The 21,795-nt window shown below is 41.6% G+C and overlaps 1 protein-coding gene across 1 annotated transcript; it reads left to right on the forward strand.

The window, feature by feature from the left end:
* Nucleotides 1-1,456: 1,456 nt before the first annotated feature.
* On the forward strand, nt 1,457-13,712 carry GEM (GTP binding protein overexpressed in skeletal muscle). Its single transcript, XM_088471498.1, has 5 exons — nt 1,457-1,574; nt 5,314-5,651; nt 8,823-8,899; nt 9,869-10,073; nt 11,527-13,712. The coding sequence occupies exons 2-5, from the start codon at nt 5,324-5,326 to the stop codon at nt 11,802-11,804; spliced, it is 888 nt and encodes a 295-aa protein (XP_088327624.1). The 5' UTR covers nt 1,457-1,574; nt 5,314-5,323; the 3' UTR covers nt 11,805-13,712.
* Nucleotides 13,713-21,795: the final 8,083 nt, after the last annotated feature.

Consider the following 21,795-nt stretch of genomic DNA (forward strand, 5'->3'; position numbering starts at 1 on the left):
TTTGGGGCCTAGTTTTTCACTGCCATCCTGTCTGCCACTGCAGTGCCACTCCTAGATGGGCCACGTGTTTGTGCCGCCCACTCGTGTCGCTTAGCATAGCCTTTTGGACATAAAAACATTATTGTGAGGTGTGAGGTGTTCAGAATAGACTGGAAATGAGTGGAAATTAAGGTTATTGAGGTTAATAATAGCATAGGAGCAGAAAAACCAACACATTCTGTGATTTTAGCTGTTTTTATTCTTTTTTTAAAAAAAATACAGATCCAAAACACAAAACCCAGAACCCAAAACACGGAAGGGTGGTTTTGGCAAAACCAATCCAGATCCAAAACACGAAGAAAGATCCAGATCCAAAACCAAAACACGAAAAGTGGCCGGCGCACACCCCTAGTGTGTACCCAGATTAACAGGGAGATTCCAGCCTTAAATGCAAAGAATCTGGCCTGGGGAATTTATCAGGAGAACATATCCCTCATGTAAAAGCCCTGTCAGCTATCAACAGACTGTCTGTCCTTGCTAGAAAATTCACTGGAGTCCCCAGGTCAGCACAGGACCTGTCCCAGGGACCAGGGTAACTCCCTATGCCCTAGATTCTCCAATGCAAAATCAGAAAACTTTAAACCATGATCCCAATGCACTTAAACTTCACCCTACACCACCCATATTTTGCCCATGACAGATGACTCCAAATTACCAAAGCTAAAATATTTAATCATGCAAGAATATAACGTGTCCGATAGCTTTTACCTTCCCTTTCTGTCCTTGTCCTGCTCAATATCAAAATACTTTTATGACAGAATGTTCAAGATAACTGAAAGTAGTATGATCCAATAAAATGACTTCTTTTGATTTATAAATCCTTAAATTGCTTTCAAATAAACAGACAAGAACTGTAAGAATGCCAAATGTGAGATAAGGGGAGTGTACGCTGACAAACATTATTCCCGCTATGGAAAAAATCAAAGTCTTCAGATTGTAACCATTAAATAAATGATATTTATTATTATATTCTCGGCACATCAGTAAGTGGCTGTGATATGTACGTTATTTGTAATATTACAGTGAAATGTCGTTTATTATTACGTATAATCTGACTTTGTGCTTTTTTAACAAATTATTTGCTCGTATTTATATACAATTGACTTATATTTTCCTCAAATTGTGTCGCAGGATTCTAAAAGTTTTAGATTTCCTGTTTTTTATTTATTTATTTTCAATTTCCAGTAAGAAAGGAAAAAATAAATAAAAAATAAAATAAAAAGATAAACTATAGTGATGGGGATTAAGTTATTGTGTTAGTGTGACAGCCCACTAGACATCGCTCTTCCTCCCAGCCACTTTCCCTGTGTTGTGGGCTGGTCTGTGTTCTGACATCACGGAAAAGCCCAGTCTATGCACAGTTGTGCTTAATATAAACCAGTAGAGCTGAGAAAGTCTCAGAAAGACAGAGCCAATAACACAGGAGAGGACCTAATCCAACCACTTCACCCTGTGCGACTAATATCCACGCTGTCGGTCTGCAGAACGCGCATCTGACGTTTAACACTGATTTGGTTGCAGAACTACCTGTACTGGTAAGTAGTGTACTAGCTTTGAAACATCATTTACAAATACAGTTACTTAAATTGGAAGATGGAAGCAGTGCAGTAAGATTCTAACTGCAATATGCAACTTTATGTGTAACTATTACAAGTTTATTTTTTTTACCCAAAAATGCAAACAAGTTTTAAGTAGTTATGTAGTTACAATGCAGCTGTCTTGGTTATTAAAGCAGTTTCCTTTTTCTTATTTGTTTTCATTTTCTTTGGAATATTTAGGAATTTGTCATTGACCATTTGATGGTTTAATACAGACTTATCAATGCAAAACAGCTATGTTCCTAAATGTGTGCAATACACCCATATAACGATTGCATGTGGTGGGTGTATTTAGTATTTGAGATTTCATTTCTTTAGGTCTGGTTTAGAGAAACAGTCCAGGTGTTTGTGTAACTACAAGTTCCAGCATGCCGCATTGGCAAATAATGCCCCATATAATGCAGTATTTATATAAACCAGTTATATACTATGGAGTATATTTACTAAAGTGCGTGTTTTCAGAAGTGGAGATGTTGCCCATAGCAACCAATCAGATTCTAGCTATTATCTTCTAGAAGTTGCTAGATAAATGATAATTAGAATCTGATTGGTTGCTATGGGCAACAACTCTACTTCTAAAAATCTGCACTTTAGTAAATATACCCCTTTGACTAGCAGAGCATGCTGGCACTTCTAGTACCACAGCAGCTTGTTTCTGATGTAGATAAGTCTTGTACTATATTATGTTATTCATCATTTTAGAAAGGTTGGTCTATATATTTGTGCACAGTTATAAGGATTTCATCCGATGAATGGGTTTTAATGAGCCTCATCCCTGGCATTAATGCAATTGCATATCAAGGATGAGCTAAGTTTCTATGAACTAATTGCCATTTTGGTAAAGAACCTAAGCAAGTAACCTTACTTGGTAGTAGACTGAAGTGATAGAGTATTCTCCATCGGTACATATCCCAGATGTTTCTGCAAGGCATGTTTAGACAATGAGAGCTAACCTGGCTGGCTACAATAAGTTGTTTCTTTAACACACTAGAAATTTATGAGCTTTTAATTTGCCGCATGCGCCTCTAGTGGACGTCCTGTGTAATTGCAGGGTGAATATGTAATCTGCAGCAGTGTTCTCTGGTGTGAAATGATTGCAATATTTGCCTGTGATAGACAATTAACCTAAAGATTTAGAGTTATGATACATACAAGGATGTTATGTTTAATTGTTTTAACAAGGCAAAATTAAATTGTTTCACAAATATATAGGCACTCTTTTCTATTTCATTACATTGTGCACTCAGGACCAGATTCAGCGTGGATCACTATTCTGCTTATACGCACGCATTGCAGTTGCTAATATCAGTGGTGCTATTAAATGTTTGCATTCAAATTGCGAGCGCAACGGTAACATTGGATCCATATGCACACATGCACAAGCTCTGACCTTTCTCAGAAATTGCTACCAGCCATTGCTTTGGCTGCTTATAGCCACTCAGTGGCTATAAGCACTGGCACACCTGTGTTCGCCCGGCCAATCCCCCCATCACCACCCACAAATGGCACTTCCGGTCAATCACTGTGCTCTGGGTCTGCGTAGCCTCAGCAATCGCAGTTCCCATCGCAATTGCTAGTTTGCGCACCTGCACTGCGATGCATGCGCGGAACGCAACTATCGACCAATTGCGTGCCACAGAAAGGTTGTAGATTCTGCAGATAACTATTGATTAGTAATGTCAGGTACACACTATACAATGATCAGGCTGATCAGCTGATAAGTGGCTGATTGGACTGATAATTGCATAGTGTGAGTGTAGGAGCGTCTGCCGATAAACGACTTTCTAAAACGCTCCTGCAATGGTCAGATCGAGGGGTCGGGATCTGATGTGCTGCACACGCTATGTCATTCCCAATCTCCCAATCCCATTAAAGAGATCTGAAGTAAGTACACACTGAGGGCCTGGTTCAGAGATGTACGCTTTTGCAGCAGCCGCTGTGTACAATAGCATCTTGTGTAAAAGGCTGCCTACTGGCGCTATCGCAGGTGTGAATCCTGCGTCCGAAGACGTTGCATCAGATCATTCTGTGTGAACATCGGTCATCTAAGTAAACCTCGAGTTACTCAGGATGTCCAGTGTTTTCACGCTACTGGGGCCAGCGAAGCCGCGCCGGAAGACACAGACATTGGCCTCGTCTTCAAAAAGGGGGGAGTGTCGTTTTCAAGAGCGCTGTCTGTCTCTGGCCAGTCCATGCCCCCTAAAAGGGCACTGCAAGCGATCTCGCAGAATGAGATCTGCACATGCGCAGGCGGCATCTGAGCATGCGCAAGTCTAACGCCATCGTAAACGTAAACCATCGGGTTTGCATCTATATCTGATTTAGGCCCTGAGCTAGATGTGGCTCAGTGTGTACAGGTGCACACGGAGCCGATGTTCGCTCTGTGGGATCAGAGCGTTTATCGGAACGGCAGTATATATCTGCTAGTATGTATCCAGCATAAGTGTAATGTCCTTAATTCTGACCCCTATTTACTCAGTAAAACTCTGCTAAAATGGATTTTGCTGCAATTTTTAATAAATTCCAAGTTGCGCTGGAACATTCATGATATTGACAACATAGTAATATATATACTGTATATATAATTATTTTAGCATCATAATGAATTGTTACATTAGGTCATTATTTAATTTCACAAAACAATTGAAAAGAAATGGTCTATAAACTCCTATACTGTAGAGTGCCGTGGGGCTGAGGCAAAGTTTATTTGCAGAGCGTATCTTGCATAGTTTTGTCCTGCGCATATACTGGAACCAAATGTATGCAACTTGCAGCAGAGCAGAGCCGTGCCGCAACTCAAACACATCTTCCCTTCTAACTAAATGAGCATAACTGGATTGTAACGGCGCATTCTCACGTAGTGGGCAACGTTCAGAGAGTGCGTGTAGACAGCAGTGCGCTATATGCAGTTAGCGTTGTACCAAGTGCGTGCTGATGATGATGATGATCGATTGTGACTAGGCTGATTGATGGTATCCAGCATTGGACCAAATGCGTGCTGATGATGATGATGGATTGTGACTATCCTGATTGATGGTGTCCAGCGTTGGACCAAATGCGTGATGATGATGATGATGATAATGATGATGGTGATGGATTGTGACTAGGCCGATTGATGGTGTTCTATTTTATCAAATGGTGGTTATTTGTGTTTGATCCATAGAAGAACAATATATCGTTGATCAGTTTCACAGTACAGGTTGAGTCTCCAATATCCAAATATTCCGAAATACGGAATATTCCAAAATACAGAATTTTTTTGGCATGACTGAGATAATGAAACCTTTGATTTTTGATGGTTCAATGTACACAAACTTTATCTAAGGCACAAATTATTAAAAATATTGTATAAAATTACCTCCAGGCTGTGTGTATAAGGTGTCTATCAACATAAATGAATTTCATTTCTGTACACAAAATTAGCTTGAGCCACAAAATTATTGAAAATATTGTATAAAATTACCTGCAGGCTGTGTGTATAAGGTGTATATAATACATAAATGTATTCTGTGTGTATATTGGGGTCCCATTCCCAAGATATTTCATTATGATATGCAAATATTCCAAAATACGGACTATTCCGTTATTCTAAATACCCCTGGTCCCAAGCATTTTGGATATGGGAGACTCAACTTGTACATATTATTATTTTCATATATATATGTTTTCACCACAGGCGGAACACCATGACACTGAATGTGACAATGCGGCGTACCAGCACGGCCGTGCAGAATCAGCAGCGCTGGAGTATCCCTGCTGTCGGAAGGAAAATTCACGCACAGAAGAACCCCAACGTGCACCTGGAACGTAACTACACCATAAACCACACAATGAGACCAGAGGACTACTACAGGCGCAGTTGGTCCTCAGACTCTTCAGATTCGGTCATCTCCTCGGAATCTGGGAATACTTACTACCGCGTGGTGCTTATCGGAGAGCATGGGGTGGGCAAGTCTACACTGGCCAGTATATTCGCTGGTGTTCCAGATACTTTGGACAGTGACATGTTGGGAGGTAAGTTTAAATATCCGTTCATCTAACACTTTTTATGTCTACTCAGATCAAGGTCACAATGGTTATGGTTCAGGATTTCCCAAACTTGGTCCTCAAGGCACCCTAACAATCCAGGTTTTTAGAATATCCATGTTTGTGCACAGATGGTATAATCAAACTGAGGTACAATTAAGTCACCTGTGTTTAAGGCAGCATGGATTTCCTTAAAACCTGGACTGTTCGGGAACCACTGTTGTTATTATTGCTATGCTATGATTTGACACCATATTATGCAATGTTGTACAATGGGGAGATAACATTATTACAAACAGGAAAACAAGTTTACGCTTATGAGAACATAACATTGAGAATAATGGAGTTAGAGGCTTTGGGCCTGATTCTGTATTCGAAGCAAAGCAAGAAAGAGCAAGTAATTGTGCACCTGGGTAACACCATGCTGTGCTGCATGTGGGGAAGATGTAACATGTGCAGAGAGATGTAGATTTGAGAGGGGCGTAGCCAGTGTCAGACTGGAACATGAAGGGCGCGTGACCAAACTCAAATCTAAATTGAAGTGTAAAAATAAAGTTGTGCAGTATTTATGGTCTACATGCAAAAGCAGCCGGGATTTATCCCGCATGCCAATAAAATAAATGTATTTGCACCGCTTGCATTGCAACATGGTCTCTCCTGGTGCAAACTTAATTTGTAAAAAAAAAATAATAATTCAACAAAATGTATTGCTAATCAATATTTTTGCCAACTGTTTAATACGTTAATTAAAGTATCTTTTTGCAGAAGCTTCCTATTATTATTATTATTAATAATAATAATAATATTCTTATTATTGCTTTTATTACACCATTTAATTGAATTATTATATTTTTTTAAATGATCATTCTTTACATGGCACCATTTAGCAATCCTTCTCTGTCGCTCTTTTGTAATAGTTTTGGCCAGATAAGGGCAGATCTGGTCTTCATCTTTACTGTCTGGGGACAGTTTGGTTGGTTCATTCAAACAAAACATAAGGTGCCCCATGTAGTGTGATGGACTTTTTTTGAGAAGAGAAGACATCAGCCAATCAGATTTTCCAGTCAGCTTTATTGAAATTATTTATTATAATAGCTTTTGATTAGAGACAATGAGCATTTTTTTGGTCTATACAAGAAGTGATATTGAGCCAATCAGGTCAATAGCGATAACATTGGCCAACTAGATCTGCCATGTGGCAGCTGCTCCTGAGAGGGGGGGGGGGGGGGTGTGTGCGTGTGCGTGTGCCTAACACAGTGTTTTCCAAACTCTCCTCATGGCTCACTCACAGTCCAGACTTTGGGGATAGCCCTGCTTCAGCACAGGTGGGTAAATCAAACTGACTGAGGTAATAATGAAGTCACTTGTTGCCATGCATGGATATCCTTACTACCTGGACTGTGAGTGGGCCATGAAGACCGGGTTTGGGAAATACTGAACCAACAGGTACAATGGGCCAAATGTAATAGTTAGCAGGATTTTGAAAGTGCCTAGATTGTGGTGCATTAGCAATCAGCTGTTTATTAAGGTAAAAGCAGGTTGGAGTAAAAATTGCCCCTTTAATTCATACACGCTAAGTTCACGAAATCTCTGGGCTTTCAAAAACTAAATTTGACCCAGTATGTGTCCTTATAAGCAGGAATTCCAGGGAATATACACCTGTAAAGCCTTTAAGAGGTAAATTTACTAATGTTAATATTAATCGATTAAAAAAATCGATCAACATCGATGTTGTGTTTTGGGGGCTAAATCACACATTTACTAACTCTTAAAAACCGATATTAAAAAATTGTGTTGGTAAATGTGTGATTTTGCCCCTGAAACACAACATCGATGTCGATCGATTTTAGAACCATTAAAATCAACCTTCTGTAGATTTACCCTTTAGTCTTTGTAATCCTGTGTTTTTGGGCAAACGTATTTGGCAAAGTGATGTTTCCTTTTCTCCATATTTTTGTCAACAATCTTATATTCTACATGAAAGTTGGAGGAAATAATATTATTTTACATGTACAGTACAAAAACTTGTATGTTGGAGGTATATTGCCAAGACAAAACAATATAAATGTATTCTATAAATATTAGCTCATTTTTTATGAATAATAATGATAATACACTAATCTGTAGCCTATAGAACTGTCATTTGGCATCACTGAGGTTAATAGTACGATGGGCTCTGTGAGCAGTTATTTTCCATTACCGAAGAAATCTGGAGTTTGTCACAGTCCACAGTAGGAGGCTTTGCGAATCTTCATTGTGATGTTTTATTCCATGTGGAGGATTAATTTGTTGAAGCTGTGGAAAATATCCCTTAAAACTCTTGGGAGCTCTCCAGGCAGGAGGGGAGGGGGATACGGAAAATATGGGTGCCCCTTCCCCCCCCAGGGAATGTCTGAAGTGATGGTAGGATCACTGGCTCGTACGGAGTAAATATTGAATAAATCACAGTAGAAAGCTGTGCAGCTCCTTGGAGAATAGCTCTGTTCATGTAGTGACAGATGATTTGTGGACACCATTTTGAAAAGATGAAGAATTCCTATTAATGATATTTAATGTTATAACCTGTTGACAAGGTAAATTATAGTGACTATACTATAGTGCCTGTCTGACATGCTTATGTTGCCAACTTATGCATGAAAAATTGAACAATATTCTATATATAAGCACAGAAACGAGTCGGGCACTAATCATCTAAAATAAGAACAGCATAGAAGAAAATAGTTTCAAAATATCAGCTGTTTTCAGTTTTCAAGGGATTAGGGGGAGCCTAAAATACTGAATTACTGTAGTGTCATGATGTAATTTATCCAATGTTTCTAACGCCACCAAGCACATGTTGTTAACATGGATGAGAAGCATCCAGCAGCTTCTTACACGGTAGCTGCCTGTCCATGTCTATGAAAGGTGGCTGGGAGTGTGGCGTGGGGTAATGATGTCACAGCTAAGCACCACACTGATTTTGAGGATCAGAGGATGCCACTGCCACGTTCCACATGCTAAAGCAAGAAGCAAGGCATGTTGGGGTGATATTTTCAAGGATGGGGAGGCTCATACAATATCATTTATATTTATAACAAATTTTACTTTTGTATTCTGGAAACTCATTGTTATGTTACTTGCTTTTCTATTTGTAATACGCCTTATTTATTTTCTTTTTAGAGAACACCTATGAGAGAACTCTGACGGTGGATGGAGAGAGCGCGACACTGATACTTATTGACATGTGGGAAAATAAGGTATTTTCTTGCTAAGTTTTATATTCATATTTTAGATTGTCAGAGGTATTCAGCACTGAAGTCTGCTAGGAGAAATGTCAATTAAAAAGATTTACGTACGTCTGCACATTGGCAGCAGAAAATGTTGTGTACTGAACCTCCAGACATGGGAAAGCAGCCTGACCGTGACATTACGTTCCTGTCATACTAATAAGCTGCACACTCACATTCATTAGCGCAGACCACAAAATGGCTGACTTTGCTTTTGCATGCAGCTGGTGTGTTGTTATAGAATGGGGTGGGGAGTCTCTTTATTTCATGTTGCACCTCTTAAACCATTGGCCATTTTTCTCATCACCATCTGCCTCCAATTGGTCTTTCAGATTAGAGAGAGCCTGCAGACGATTGGTCTAATCTTTATTAAGCACAGCTATTGGCTACAGGGAGCAAAGCGGACACAGGGGGAAATGAGTGGAGAAGAGGATAAGCGGAGAAGTTGCCAATAGCAACCAACCAGCTACTAGCTAACATCTATCAAGTACATTCTTTAAAATGATAGGTACAGATGTGTCCTGCTACATCTTTGCTGCCTACGCAGCAAATTGCGGCACGCGTGGAGCAAGGCGTGTGCCCGCGAGTGGATACTTGCACTGCGTTCGCACCCGCGCCTCCATAGGTATACATGGTGCCATCGCAGTGCGCGTCATAGCATACCATCACGTATGCTGCTGAGGTTAATCACGTGGCGCAATGCATGCGCACATTTGTAGCGCGATCGGCAAAGACGTAGCAGGACACATCTGTAGTAGCTGATTGGTTGCTGTGCCCAGTTCAATTACGAACTGAAACTCACCCGCTCTGTAAGCAATGTTTTGTGGGACAGTTAGTTGTAATCACATAATTTATAAGTGAGCTTTTACTATGTGGTGCTAATTTGAAAAAAAAAAAAAAATACATATGGAAACCATTTTATTTTTTTCTCATTTCCAGAGTCAAGAAAACTGGATCCATGAACACTGCATGCAGGTCGGAGATGCCTATCTAATTGTGTATTCTATCACGGACAGAGCAAGTTTTGAAAAGGCCTCAGAGCTCCGCATACAGCTGCGTCGGGCGCGGCAGACAGAAGACATTCCTATCATACTTGTGGGAAACAAGAGTGACCTAGTCCGGTGCCGAGAGGTCAATATATCAGGTATGGGGACTGTAAGCGAGTATCTAAAGGTGGCCATACACGGTGAAATTCTTCCCTTCAGATATAGGATGATTTGTATTTAAAATGAAAGTATTTCACATAAGACCATACGATTTGATCAATCACATCACATAATGTGTGCAATTCCTACACGATCAGTCGAGATCTCTCTGTAAACCATCTGATCTGCGATCCAACTAGACCACAGGTTCTCAAACTCGGTCCTCAGGACCCCAAACAGTGCATGTTTTCCAGGTCTCCTCACAGAATCGCAAGTGAAATGATTAGTTCCACCTGTGGATCTTTTAAAATGTGTCAGTGAGTAATGAATACACCTGTGCACCTGCTGGGTGACCTGCAAAATGTGAGCTGTGTGGGGTCCTGAGGACCGAGTTTGAGAACCACTGAACTAGACGACGGCAGGGACGCGCATCGGGGTCGCAGAAGACTCAAAATACAACTATTTTCAAATGATTGGTCTGTCCAATTTGTAGAAACTGCCCAAATCGTGAGATCAATCGTCCCGTGTATGGCCAGCATAAGATCTATCTAGAGAACATAAGAGATCATCTGCGGGTGGATACACTTTCAGTCACCAATCATTTAAAATATTATTACTGAAAAATTTGAAAAACAGATAACTTTTTTCATCTGATTCGGTGAAATTGGTCCTATTGCTCTCCATTAATCTTGATGACATGGCAATGTCTGGTTCCCCATATCTTTTTCGGATCCTGTCAGAACATTTTTGGATATTATTTTTTTGAGGAATTATTTAGTTGTCAACAGACAGCATTTATATTAATCATCTTTCAGAGATGGATGTGTGCTTGAGTAACACAAGCACACACCCATCTCTAAAAGAAGTTTTCTTCCAAAGTTGTTTTCAGCAAGCAATCTATCATATTATTAGATTTGGTCATTAAGCACGCCGTTTACATCAGCTGAGCAAGTAACATGGCAGCTACCACTCATGTAAAGAAATATATCTCCAAAGAGTTTTCGGTGCAGAAACCCATAATCAGAACTTTTCTTTTTTTACAATTTCTGGGCAGTTATTATACCTTATGAATCTACCTCTTGACTCTATATTGGCATTAGAGAAATACTGCCAGCAGTTTGAAGGGGTTCCAAGTGTGGATGGAGGCATTGCCGTGCCCCTCTGTTAAAATTGGGTCCCATCTGTAGCTGTGGTATAAATAGGTCATGGCCACACCATCTTGGAGGCATGGCTGTACCTGTTTGATAGGTACTGTACTTTATACCCACCCCACCCCTATAGGCATCCCTGGCTGCACAAAATGAGCCTTGGTCTATCTAATAGGAGTCCCAAGAACATTAATCTTAATTATGTGGCAATGTCTGGTTCTCCATTTCTTTTTTGTATCCTGTCAGAACATTTTTGGCTGCAGGTTTTGTAAGCGCTGACCTATATTTTGTTTTCTGTTTCTAGAGGGAAGAGCGTGTGCGGTGGTGTTTGACTGCAAATTCATCGAAACGTCGGCAGCAGTCCAGCACAATGTGAAGGAGCTGTTTGAGGGGATCGTGCGGCAGGTCCGTTTAAGGAGGGATAGCAAGGAGAAGAACGAAAAGAGGATGGCCTTTCAGAAAAGGAGGGAAAGTATCCCAAAGAAGGCCAGGAGATTCTGGGGGAAAATTGTTGCCAAGAAAAACAAAAACATGGCGTTTAAGCTGAAATCAAAGTCTTGCCACGACCTTTCTGTGCTATAAATCCGTTGGACTTGCCTGCTGGCTATTACGGGAACAATAAGCAATCTATATTAGATTGAATGATGCCACAATTTACTTGTGTTTTATTTTTTCTGCAGCCATGGTGATATTTTCCAACAGTTTATTAGATGGACTTGGACTGGTTAATTTGTAATATTTATATGCAAACAAGAGGCCATAGTGCCTGATTTACTCTGCTTGTTTGTAATGGGCAGGGTTTCCAATTAACAACTATGGTTTAATTTCTTGAGAAATGGACTCTGCATGGATCACCGGCTTGTATAGATTACAGCAATGCTTCAATTAATGCCAAAGCTACTGGCTTCCATTCGGTTCTACACAATACTTTGGTCAGATTGTGTTCCTAACGTAGAGCAACCTTCTAATGATCAAGTTTTCAAATCCTTTCTTTCTTTTTCTTTTTGTACTGTATTGCTTTTTTTTGTTTGTATGAGAGGTCCAAGGTCATTGTTACGTTGAGCTCTTCACATTATTAAATTAAGCTCAACAATACTTTACAGTGTGGTAACCAGCACTATAGTGTATGAAATATTAAATATAATTATATTTATTATTACCGTACACACCTAGTGGTTGCCGCTTATTTAGTTTAAATATTATGTATTTTGGTAGTAAAATAGATCTAAACCTGGTCTTCTTGCATACTACCGTCTGGATCACAGATCAGTCATTAATTTTAATCTGGTAATATATTGATATTGGATTTTATTATATGTTTGTTCCTTTATGAGGCTTCAGAGCTGATGGATAATACATCATCATTTTTCTTAAGTGCCTTATATAATATATATGGTGTGTTTTATGGGCTTGGATGCAAAGAAAGAGGATTTAAAGGATTTTGCACTGGAAAGGTCACACCGCATAGTTGTCCTCTGTCCCTAAATTCCAGTGAAAGTCCCATGTTTTAAGAATTCCTCCCTGGGATATTTTTTAATTTCCGGAAATGTCCCTTTTATTAAATACAAAAATAGATTCTACTTCTGCACAGTATAAATCCTGGTTGCTCTGCATATTACTCTTTATATTACCTGTTCTTGATTTTTTAAGACTTTATAAGTTAATATTTATTGAACAGGATAATTTCAGATGTCAATATCAGTAGATGTCAATATGGGACTTGTAGTTCACCAATTGCATCCTATACAGTTAAGATCCATCTGTGCACAGCAACATGTCCCTGGAAATTATTTTTAAATGTACTAAACCATGACGTTTGGAACATTTAGCAAATGTCCGCGCAAAAAAAGATGCTGTGACCCGTAGCAACTAGCAACCAATCACATGATTGCTTTTATTTTCAAAACAGTACTAGAAAAATGGCAGAATCTGGGTTACCAGGGGAGCTGAGATGGGGGGATGCCATTGCCTGGGCTTGTCTGGGGGCTTAGGCCTGCCAGGTAAGCGTAACCATATCCCTAATATGGTATAGCCATGTCCCCTTTGGTGTACCCAAAGCGATTTGGCTACGCCACTACTTCCCTGGCTACGTTCCCCCTAAGTACCTGGACCTGAGCGATCTCCTGGCAGCTCTAAGGGAGACATCATATCTTTTGCACAAGTATGAATGCACCAGTTTTCATAAGTCTTCCATTATCTTCCTTTAGTTCTCTTCTTAGAAACCATGTTTTACACCAAAAACTCAGATGAGATAATATTTCCACAGGACAAATAACACAGAAGGCCGCCTAGCTGTCCAGTCATTTTAAACAGGTCTTATTATATAGGAATTACATTAATGTCCTTTGGTTACTCATGGACAGTCACACACTTTAGTTATGGTCATGTGTTATAAAGGTACACCAAAGTCATTACTGCCTAGCTTCTATAATAATTCTATAGTGTTTTTTTTTACTTTAGGATGTACAATGAAAATGACTATTTATTAGGTTGGTTCATATTAATATTTTGTCAATGTATTTTTTTTTTTGAAAATTCTTTTATACATTGTACTTTATAACATAAAAATAAAATAAATAAATAAACATTTTCATCATGTTGTTTCTTATTAACATAGACATGGACTGAGGTGTAAGTATTTGGTAAGTTCTGCTTTCTAGTTATAGTCCTCTGTTCTCGTACTGTGACACAATGGGGTCAATACAATTGTTTTGGGTGCCACAATAATTAATGGGCACCCGTCTGAGAAATCAAATTGTTTTGGACACCCATTAATTATCTTGCTTGTCGTGCCCAAATAGACAGTGTTTAGCTGTGTATGGCGACTAAGTCCTGATTAGGGTGCCCAAACTGCTGACTTTTGGTACATTTGGTACATTTCTGTTCACCACCCCAGGAGAAATGTCGGCTCCGGCAGCTTATCGCCAGAACAGAGCAACAATTAAATTGCTCCATCGGGAACTCATCATTGACAGCTGCTGGCACAAACAATTGAATCGCCCCCAATAATTCTGGTTATGCTTGAGGCATTATAGCAGCAATTTGCTGCCAAAGCCAAAGACATACTGTTAGTCCAAAAGAGGGGTTATTGTGAGTTATTTTACCCCAGAAGTCCCTTAATGTCTAAAAACAAACTGAAGTAAAGTTTGTATGGAAATCCGTGGGTGTGGCTATATTCTCCACCAACTTAATACATGCTATATAACACATGCTATATAACAATGGCTATTCTCCTAGATATAAAATGTGCACCATTCACTTTCCCAACAAACAGCCATCACCATCATACCTAATAACCACCCCCATCATCACATGCCGCATGTTTTCCCTCTGCACTCATTAATTTCCATAGCCTAGGTATATAAATCCATCCCGCATGCAGAGCTTTGACAGCGGAATTGCTGTGGCTTGATAGAGAACCAGTGTTCTTCATATTGGAAGATCCTATAGGTGTTAATATAGGTCATGGATGGGGAACCTCAGGCTGGGGGCCGTATAAGGCCCCAGGAATCATTTGGTCTGGCCCTCTGAGCTTTTTTTCTGCTAGCCTCATCTTGCCAGCAGGGTGCCTAGAATGGCACCCTGCAGCCAGAATCTATGCAGCAGGGCCACCTGGAGCATCCTTAGGACACTTCAGATGCTCACACCGCTGCCCTTACAGCTCCCCAGGGCATCCTCAGAATGCTCCAGGCATTGCTGTAAGCACCAGTGATTGTGGCCCCGCCCCCGTGTGACATCACATGGAGGGGGCGTGGCCTGCACCGGGCCCGCAAATAATGTTATATATATCAAAATGGCCCTCGGCAGAAAAAAGGTTCCCCACCCCTGATATAGGTGATCAGCAGTGTGTGATGGAGGTCAGTCCACACAATTAATACCTTAACCAGGTTGTGGTTTATTAACAAGGCAGAACGGGTTGCAGAATAATATAGGGTTATTGCGGTAGGGATACAATGGATGTAGCAGGTTCAACAGATCCGGCCAGGAACATGTGGGGGCTAATACAGGTGGTGTGCTGTATAGTGCAGCATGCACCTGTGTTAGTACACAGTGCTAGCAGTAAAGTATTTAGTGCAACCAGCGGAAGGGTTGCCTACCCTCCCGATTCGGGTGGGAGCCTCCCGATAAATGGGTGCAGCTCCCGCCCCCCCGGAAAGGCAGGCAAGCCTCCTGCCTGCCGCCGATCCCCCGCCAATGCCTGTTAAACCCCCGCAGTGGGGGAAGCTGCTGATGCGATTCACGCTGAATTGCGTCATTTTGGCCCCGTCCCCTGCTTCACAATGCCTGTTTTTTCGCAAAACGATCTCCGCCTGTACGACCACGCCCCCTTTTGCCGGCCACGCCCCCTGTTCTGCCGATCTGGCTGCTCCCTCCCGGAAGGAGCAAAATAGCTGTTTTTATTGATTTTTCATCAATATTCATAGACTATTAAGAAAACCAAAACTGAACCAAAACCAAATCCGAACCAAAAGACTTGAGGGTGGTTTAGCCAAAAACAAAACATAATGATTAATTAGAACCAAAACCAAAACATGGGGGTCTGCGCGCATCTCTAGTTCAGAGTCATAGTGAAAGACTTGCATAGGTCTGTCATGACGTTACTCATGCTGCACTCCTGGGCCATAACATCATGTAGTCTCCATGAGCTCTGACCAAAAGACAAGGCTGAGGAAATTTGATGAAAGACATCTGTATTGGGCATGTCAGGGGTTAAAATTTTGGGGTGGTTGAGCCAGGCAGTGTCACCCTCCTCAAAAAGCGCCCCTGGCCAGTGCCATCTTGGGCTGCCTCTACTTTTGCATCTGCGGGGATGCAAAAAAATTGCAGTCCGCGACCTTTGCTGCAGTATGCGACTAAAGGCGCCCAAAGTGGGCGTCTCAGTCGTTGCACATTCAGACGCACGGTTGTATACCAGGAAAGGTCTTGTAGCAGGGGCGTTTCAAGGGAGGAGGGGACCCGGGTGCACAGCTCGCTCTGCACCCATTATAAATACGCCCCTGTCTTGTAGTCACATTTGCATAAAGTCGCTGATGTGCAACCAGATTATTGTGGGATAACAGCATTAGATAGTAGGGAAATTAAACCCATTTCTAGTTCACTTTAGATGTAACCCATAACTTGTCTAATGTGATAATATTTTTATTTAACACACGTCGATTCCATTAAAGGATTAGTTTCTGCCATTTTGCATATTGTATTATATCATTTCTTTATAAACAGTTACGTATATTGCGCCACCATATTCCGTTGACCTTTACAATTGTGAACAAAATAGTAATAAAACAAGACTGGGTAATAACAGACAGACAAAGAGGTAAGAGGGTCCTGCTCGCAGGCTTACATCCTAAGGTCCTGGTTCAGAGTCGCACTGCGCATGCATTAAGGTGCATTACCGTAGTCGCTCGCTGCAGCTTCTTACTCGCAGTGTGATTGACAGTCCCGCGTTTGGGGGCAGTAACGGGGAGTGCACATCACACACCTTCCCATGGGTTTAAGATTTTGATTTTGCAGATAGCAATGTATGATTATAAACAGTTGTAGCCTCAGAGGTGGGGCTGCAGTACAGTCCAAAATTCAAATAGGGGAACCACACCAACTGCCAGTGAGTCCCAGCCAGTGATGTTTGGCCCCAGTTAGGGTGGCAGTTGGTGTGGCTCCCCTATTTGAATTTTGAACTGTGCTGCAGCCCAACCTCTGGAGCCGCCACTGATTATAAAGCATTTAAATAAAAGTTATTATTTTGTATTATATCAGCGAGTGCACCTTCCATAGGTCATTTATTTTTCTGCTGTTGTAAAGTGTAGTAGGTTTTTAACCTAACAAGCAGATTTTGAAAGAAAAATATAGTTTTAGCATTCGTTGGCTATTGTAGTGACTACATGAAATGCCGTACATCAGACTCCAGCACATAGTTGCCTACCTTTAATACTCTCTTCCCGGGAGAAGCCCGGGTAAGAGAAGCAGCAGGGGGCCGACGGGGGCGGGGCTTGATGATTCCCGTCATTAAGCCCCGCCCCCTCATGGTAAAATTGCCGCGATTGGGTACAATTTACATAGGGGGCGGGGCCAAATGCTGTGATTCATGCAGAATCACAGTTTAAGCCCCGCCTCCTTCACGGAGACCTGCGATCGCCGTGGGTATTCTCCTCATTCTGCCCACTTCACTAGGAAGTGGGCAGAATGTGGGAGAAATGCCTACCCTTCTGGGGGTGCTGGGGATAACCCGAAAAATCGGGAGCCTCCCGCGAAAACCGGTAGGCATCTATGCTCCAGCATCATCTAACCACTCTCCTCTTCTCCTGTCTGCAATATGCAACCACATCACACGCAAAGTAACAGGACACATGAGACGTTCAAAAAAGGTTATGCATTCTCTGACGTGCAGTATCAGGCAAAGTGTCGCTTATAAAAATGATTTCTTGTAAATATATTTCTCATTAAAGGTCAGCTGATGAAAGGAACTGTCTCTTACAGAGAAAATTATAAGACATTGTTCACAGAAGGAACTGGTCTGTATGCAGGAGATATTGACGGCGACAGGTGCCTTATTGATAAATTTCATCCTTCCCCAGGTAGGTGAGGGATATCTGTAAGATAGTGTATGACGACTTACTTAGGGGCAGATTCAATTACCCGTGGGGTTGACCCCGTGACTAATTGCCGTCCAAATATCCCTGCGGTGGTGGGAAAAGCTATTCATTTAATTAGCCTTTTCCCCGCGCCGTAAAATCGGGACTCGCGCGCGTAAACACATTCTTTCCACGTAAACTGCGGAATCAATGTGTTTTTTCCTAGCGAGGCCGAATAACGTGGATTTTACCTTGCACAACCAGGAGCTGCGAGGTACAGGCAGATTGCGGGAAATTGAGCACGGGGTCTCGGGGACTCCCGCACGAGGAATCCCCAGCAATTGGATTGAACCGGCGTAGCAATTAGCCGCAGGTACAACCCCGCCGCTAATTGAATCTGTCATATCTTTGTAAAAGTGAGAAATACTAAGAGATGTGTGATTATATCAGTTATAATGTGTCATAGTAGACTTTTAAACGGGCAAGTTATAAAACTAAGAAGACAAACAGGGAACATCAGGTTTTGTTTCTTTATTTAAAGAGTAATGAGGAGTTATTGGCTGAGGTAATGCCGTTTGCAAGATTAATCCATCCCTCTCGTCATCTGACAATGGTTGCATTCATAATATTCATTATTCTTTTAATTCCACAAGGGTTCTCTTTAGTCTGGCAGCTTTAGATAGAAAGGGAGTTAAAATAAAAACCCTGCATGGACAATGGTGATTTGCTCCTTGCAGAGTAGGAGTTTAATGATATTAATTGATACAATGCAGTTATTTCAAAACATGCCATTGTTGTAATATAGCCAAAACTGCCACTCATGAGATCTTCTGGGTCTGGGTACTATGGTGGGTGGGGCCAGGCATGGGTGGACATGGCTACACTCCTTTGCAGTTACAGGGGTCTGCTGAAGGGGGCCACTGTCATGTCATCTTGCGAGTGTGGCTGCTCACCCCCTCTTGGCGCATATTCTCAGTACCCTCCCTTCACCATAAAGCTGTCTATGGGTTTATTTGCAGTGCCAACCTCAACCCCCCACATAGAAAACACTTTAAAAAGTCCTATTTTACCTGGGCTTCTTGATTAGAATTCCATCACCTGCATCGTCTCCTGCATTAGTTGCCATGTGAGTAGAGGTATTGGGGAGATTGATTTAGCCCCTACAGAGTAGGGGCATATGGAGGAGTCTGATGCCATATAATGGGAATGTGGATTAGTGTGTTGGCATATAAAGACATGTGGAGGAGTCTGATGGCATATTAGGGGCCTGTGAAGGAGTCTGATGGCATACTAAGCATGTGGAGAAGTAAGATGACATATAAGTGGTATATGGAATGGTCTGATGGTAGATAATGGATATGTGAGGGAGTTTGATCTATAAGGGGCACATGGAGGAGTCTGATGCCATATAAGGGGCCTGTGAAGGAGTCTGATGGCATACTAAGCATGTGGAGAAGTAAGATGACATATAAGTGGTATATGGAATGGTCTGATGGTAGATAATGGATATGTGAGGGAGGTTGATCTATAAGGGGCATGTGGAGGAGTCTGATGGCATATAAGGGGCCTGTCAAGGAGTCTGATGGCATACTAAGCATGTGGAGAAGTAAGATGACATATAAGTGGTATATGGAATGGTCTGATGGTAGATAATGGATATGTGAGGGAGTTTGATCTATAAGGGGCATGTGGAGGAGTCTGATGGCATATAAGGGGCATTTGGAGAATTTTGATGGTATATAAATGGCAAGTGGATTTGTCAGGTGGCATATAAAAGGCATGTGGATGAGTCAACTGGCATATAAAGGGTATCAGGAGGGGTCTAAAGGCAGATAATGAGCTTGTGTGAGAGTGTATGCTTTATAAGGGGCATGTGTAGGGGCCTGATGGCATAAAAGGGGAATGTGGAGGAATATGATGATATATTGGGCATGTCGATTAGTCTGATGGCAAATAAAGTGCATGTGTGGGAGTTTGATGCTGTAAAAAGGGCACATGGAGGAATCTGATGGCGGGTAAGCGTTATGTGTTGATTAGTTTTGATTAGTGTTGATTAGTTTGATGGCATATAAGGGACATATGGAGGGGTCTGATAGCATATAAAGGTTTACCTGTAGCAATCTGATGGCATATTAGGGGCATGTGGAGGAGTATGATACTCATAAGGGGCATGTGGAGGAGTCTAATGACATATAAGCAGTGTGTGTAAGAGTCTGGTGGAATATAAGGAGATTGTGGAAGAGTTTGGTGGCATATATTGGGCATGTGGAGGGGTTTGATGGTATATAAGTAGCGCCTGGAGTAGTCTGGGTCTGATGGCATATAAGTCATCACCCACTACCTGCCCTGACCACCTGTAATAATACAGGTTTCCATGGCGTATATGTGTCTACTCTTTTCCCCGTCTGATCGCAATTTCACAAACATACCCTTACTGTACTTTGACTATACAAGGACAAAGGAGTTCAAATCCGCGCAAGAGTTGTGTATTGATTATGAAATCATGTAATTTTTCCCATTATCTAACAATTGTTACTATATAGGAAATACACTTGAAAAAAACAATACATTCTTTAAATAAAGAATATTAATCTTCAATACTTGTTTGTTGGTGATTCTACCAAGGGCATGTAGTTATGATGCCGGTGCTTTAAATACCGGAGCCGTAATCCCGACAGCAGTCAGAATCCCAGCTCCAGCTCCAGTATCCCAACCGCCATATTCCAAAGGTAAGTGTTAGGGGGAAGGGTTCGGTTTAGGGTAAGAGGTTAGGGTTAGGCATTAGGGGGAAGGTTAGGGTTAAGCTGCCATGGGGGAGGATTAGGGTTAGGCTGTGGGGGTAGGGCGGTGGGAAAGAATTAGGTTTAGGCTGTCAGGGGAGGGTTAGGGGTTAGAGTAAGGGGACTTAGCTGCAGGCGTCGGGATTGTGACTGTCGAGATGCCGCCATCTGTATTCTGTCCGCCGGCATCCCCGAACGCCGGGATCCCGTACCCAACTCGTCCCAAGAGGAATGAGTATCAAAAGAGTGTTTATCAAAAGAGATAGAGAAAACTCTTTTCTGGGACACTGTTAATAAAGTAAAACATAACTTTTATTATGAATACACTAAAAAAAAATAAAGGAATATTTGGATGAATACTTCTGGCTGAATATTAAAAAATAAACAGTATACCTGTATATAGTATTTAGAAAAAAAAAAAAAAGATGCACAAGTCTCACAATTCTAATTATTTTGGTCTGTCTGTCAACAAAATGAGGCAAAATAATGAATCTCAGTATATTATTGCCTTTCTTAGCATTTGTCTGTAGTGTGTTAATACCAAGATTTTTTCTAGGCACAATAGTAAAGGCAGGAGGTATAAGGATATTTTACAATTCGTGAAATTCAAAGTACCACTTGTTCTGCTCTAAAAGGTTACAGGTAAATCACATGCATATAATAAGTTATTCTCACAAACATCAACGCCAAAGGTTTCATATATTCCCAGAGTTAATGATCACAGTAATACTGTTTTTCCACAAGTCCCGGATCTGACTCAAGATCTGGGACAGACTCCTTTTCCACTGTGGCGCCGATCCAAGTTATTCCCAGATCAGCGCCGTTCACACTGCAGACGGGTGCAGCGGAACATTTCTCCTGGCGCTTGGAGATGACATCATCTCTAGAGATGAGTGGTACGGATTCCAATGAATCGAACCGCTCCGAACACTGGGGATTTGAGTCCACCCGAGCCTCTGCTTGGGTGTTCCAGCCAGACTCGGATCCACTTCGAGGTCGAACGTCATCCTTGCGACGCCGGATTCTTGTGGGACTTGGATTCTATATAAGGCGCCATGGCTGGGACTCTGCGCCATTTCACCATTATGCGCGCTGCTGTTTGCGCTGTACTCTGCTTGATTGGCTCAGACTGTGCTGTGTCCACGAGTGGCTGTACTCTAAAGACACTGTGTATAGGGGACACACTGCATGCTCTGTGTGCTGTGCTATACTCTGCAATATTGG

This window comes from Taudactylus pleione, unplaced genomic scaffold (genome assembly GCF_031769625.1).
Source record: "Taudactylus pleione unplaced genomic scaffold, aTauple2 ptg000114l, whole genome shotgun sequence".
NCBI lineage: Eukaryota > Metazoa > Chordata > Amphibia > Anura > Myobatrachidae > Taudactylus > Taudactylus pleione.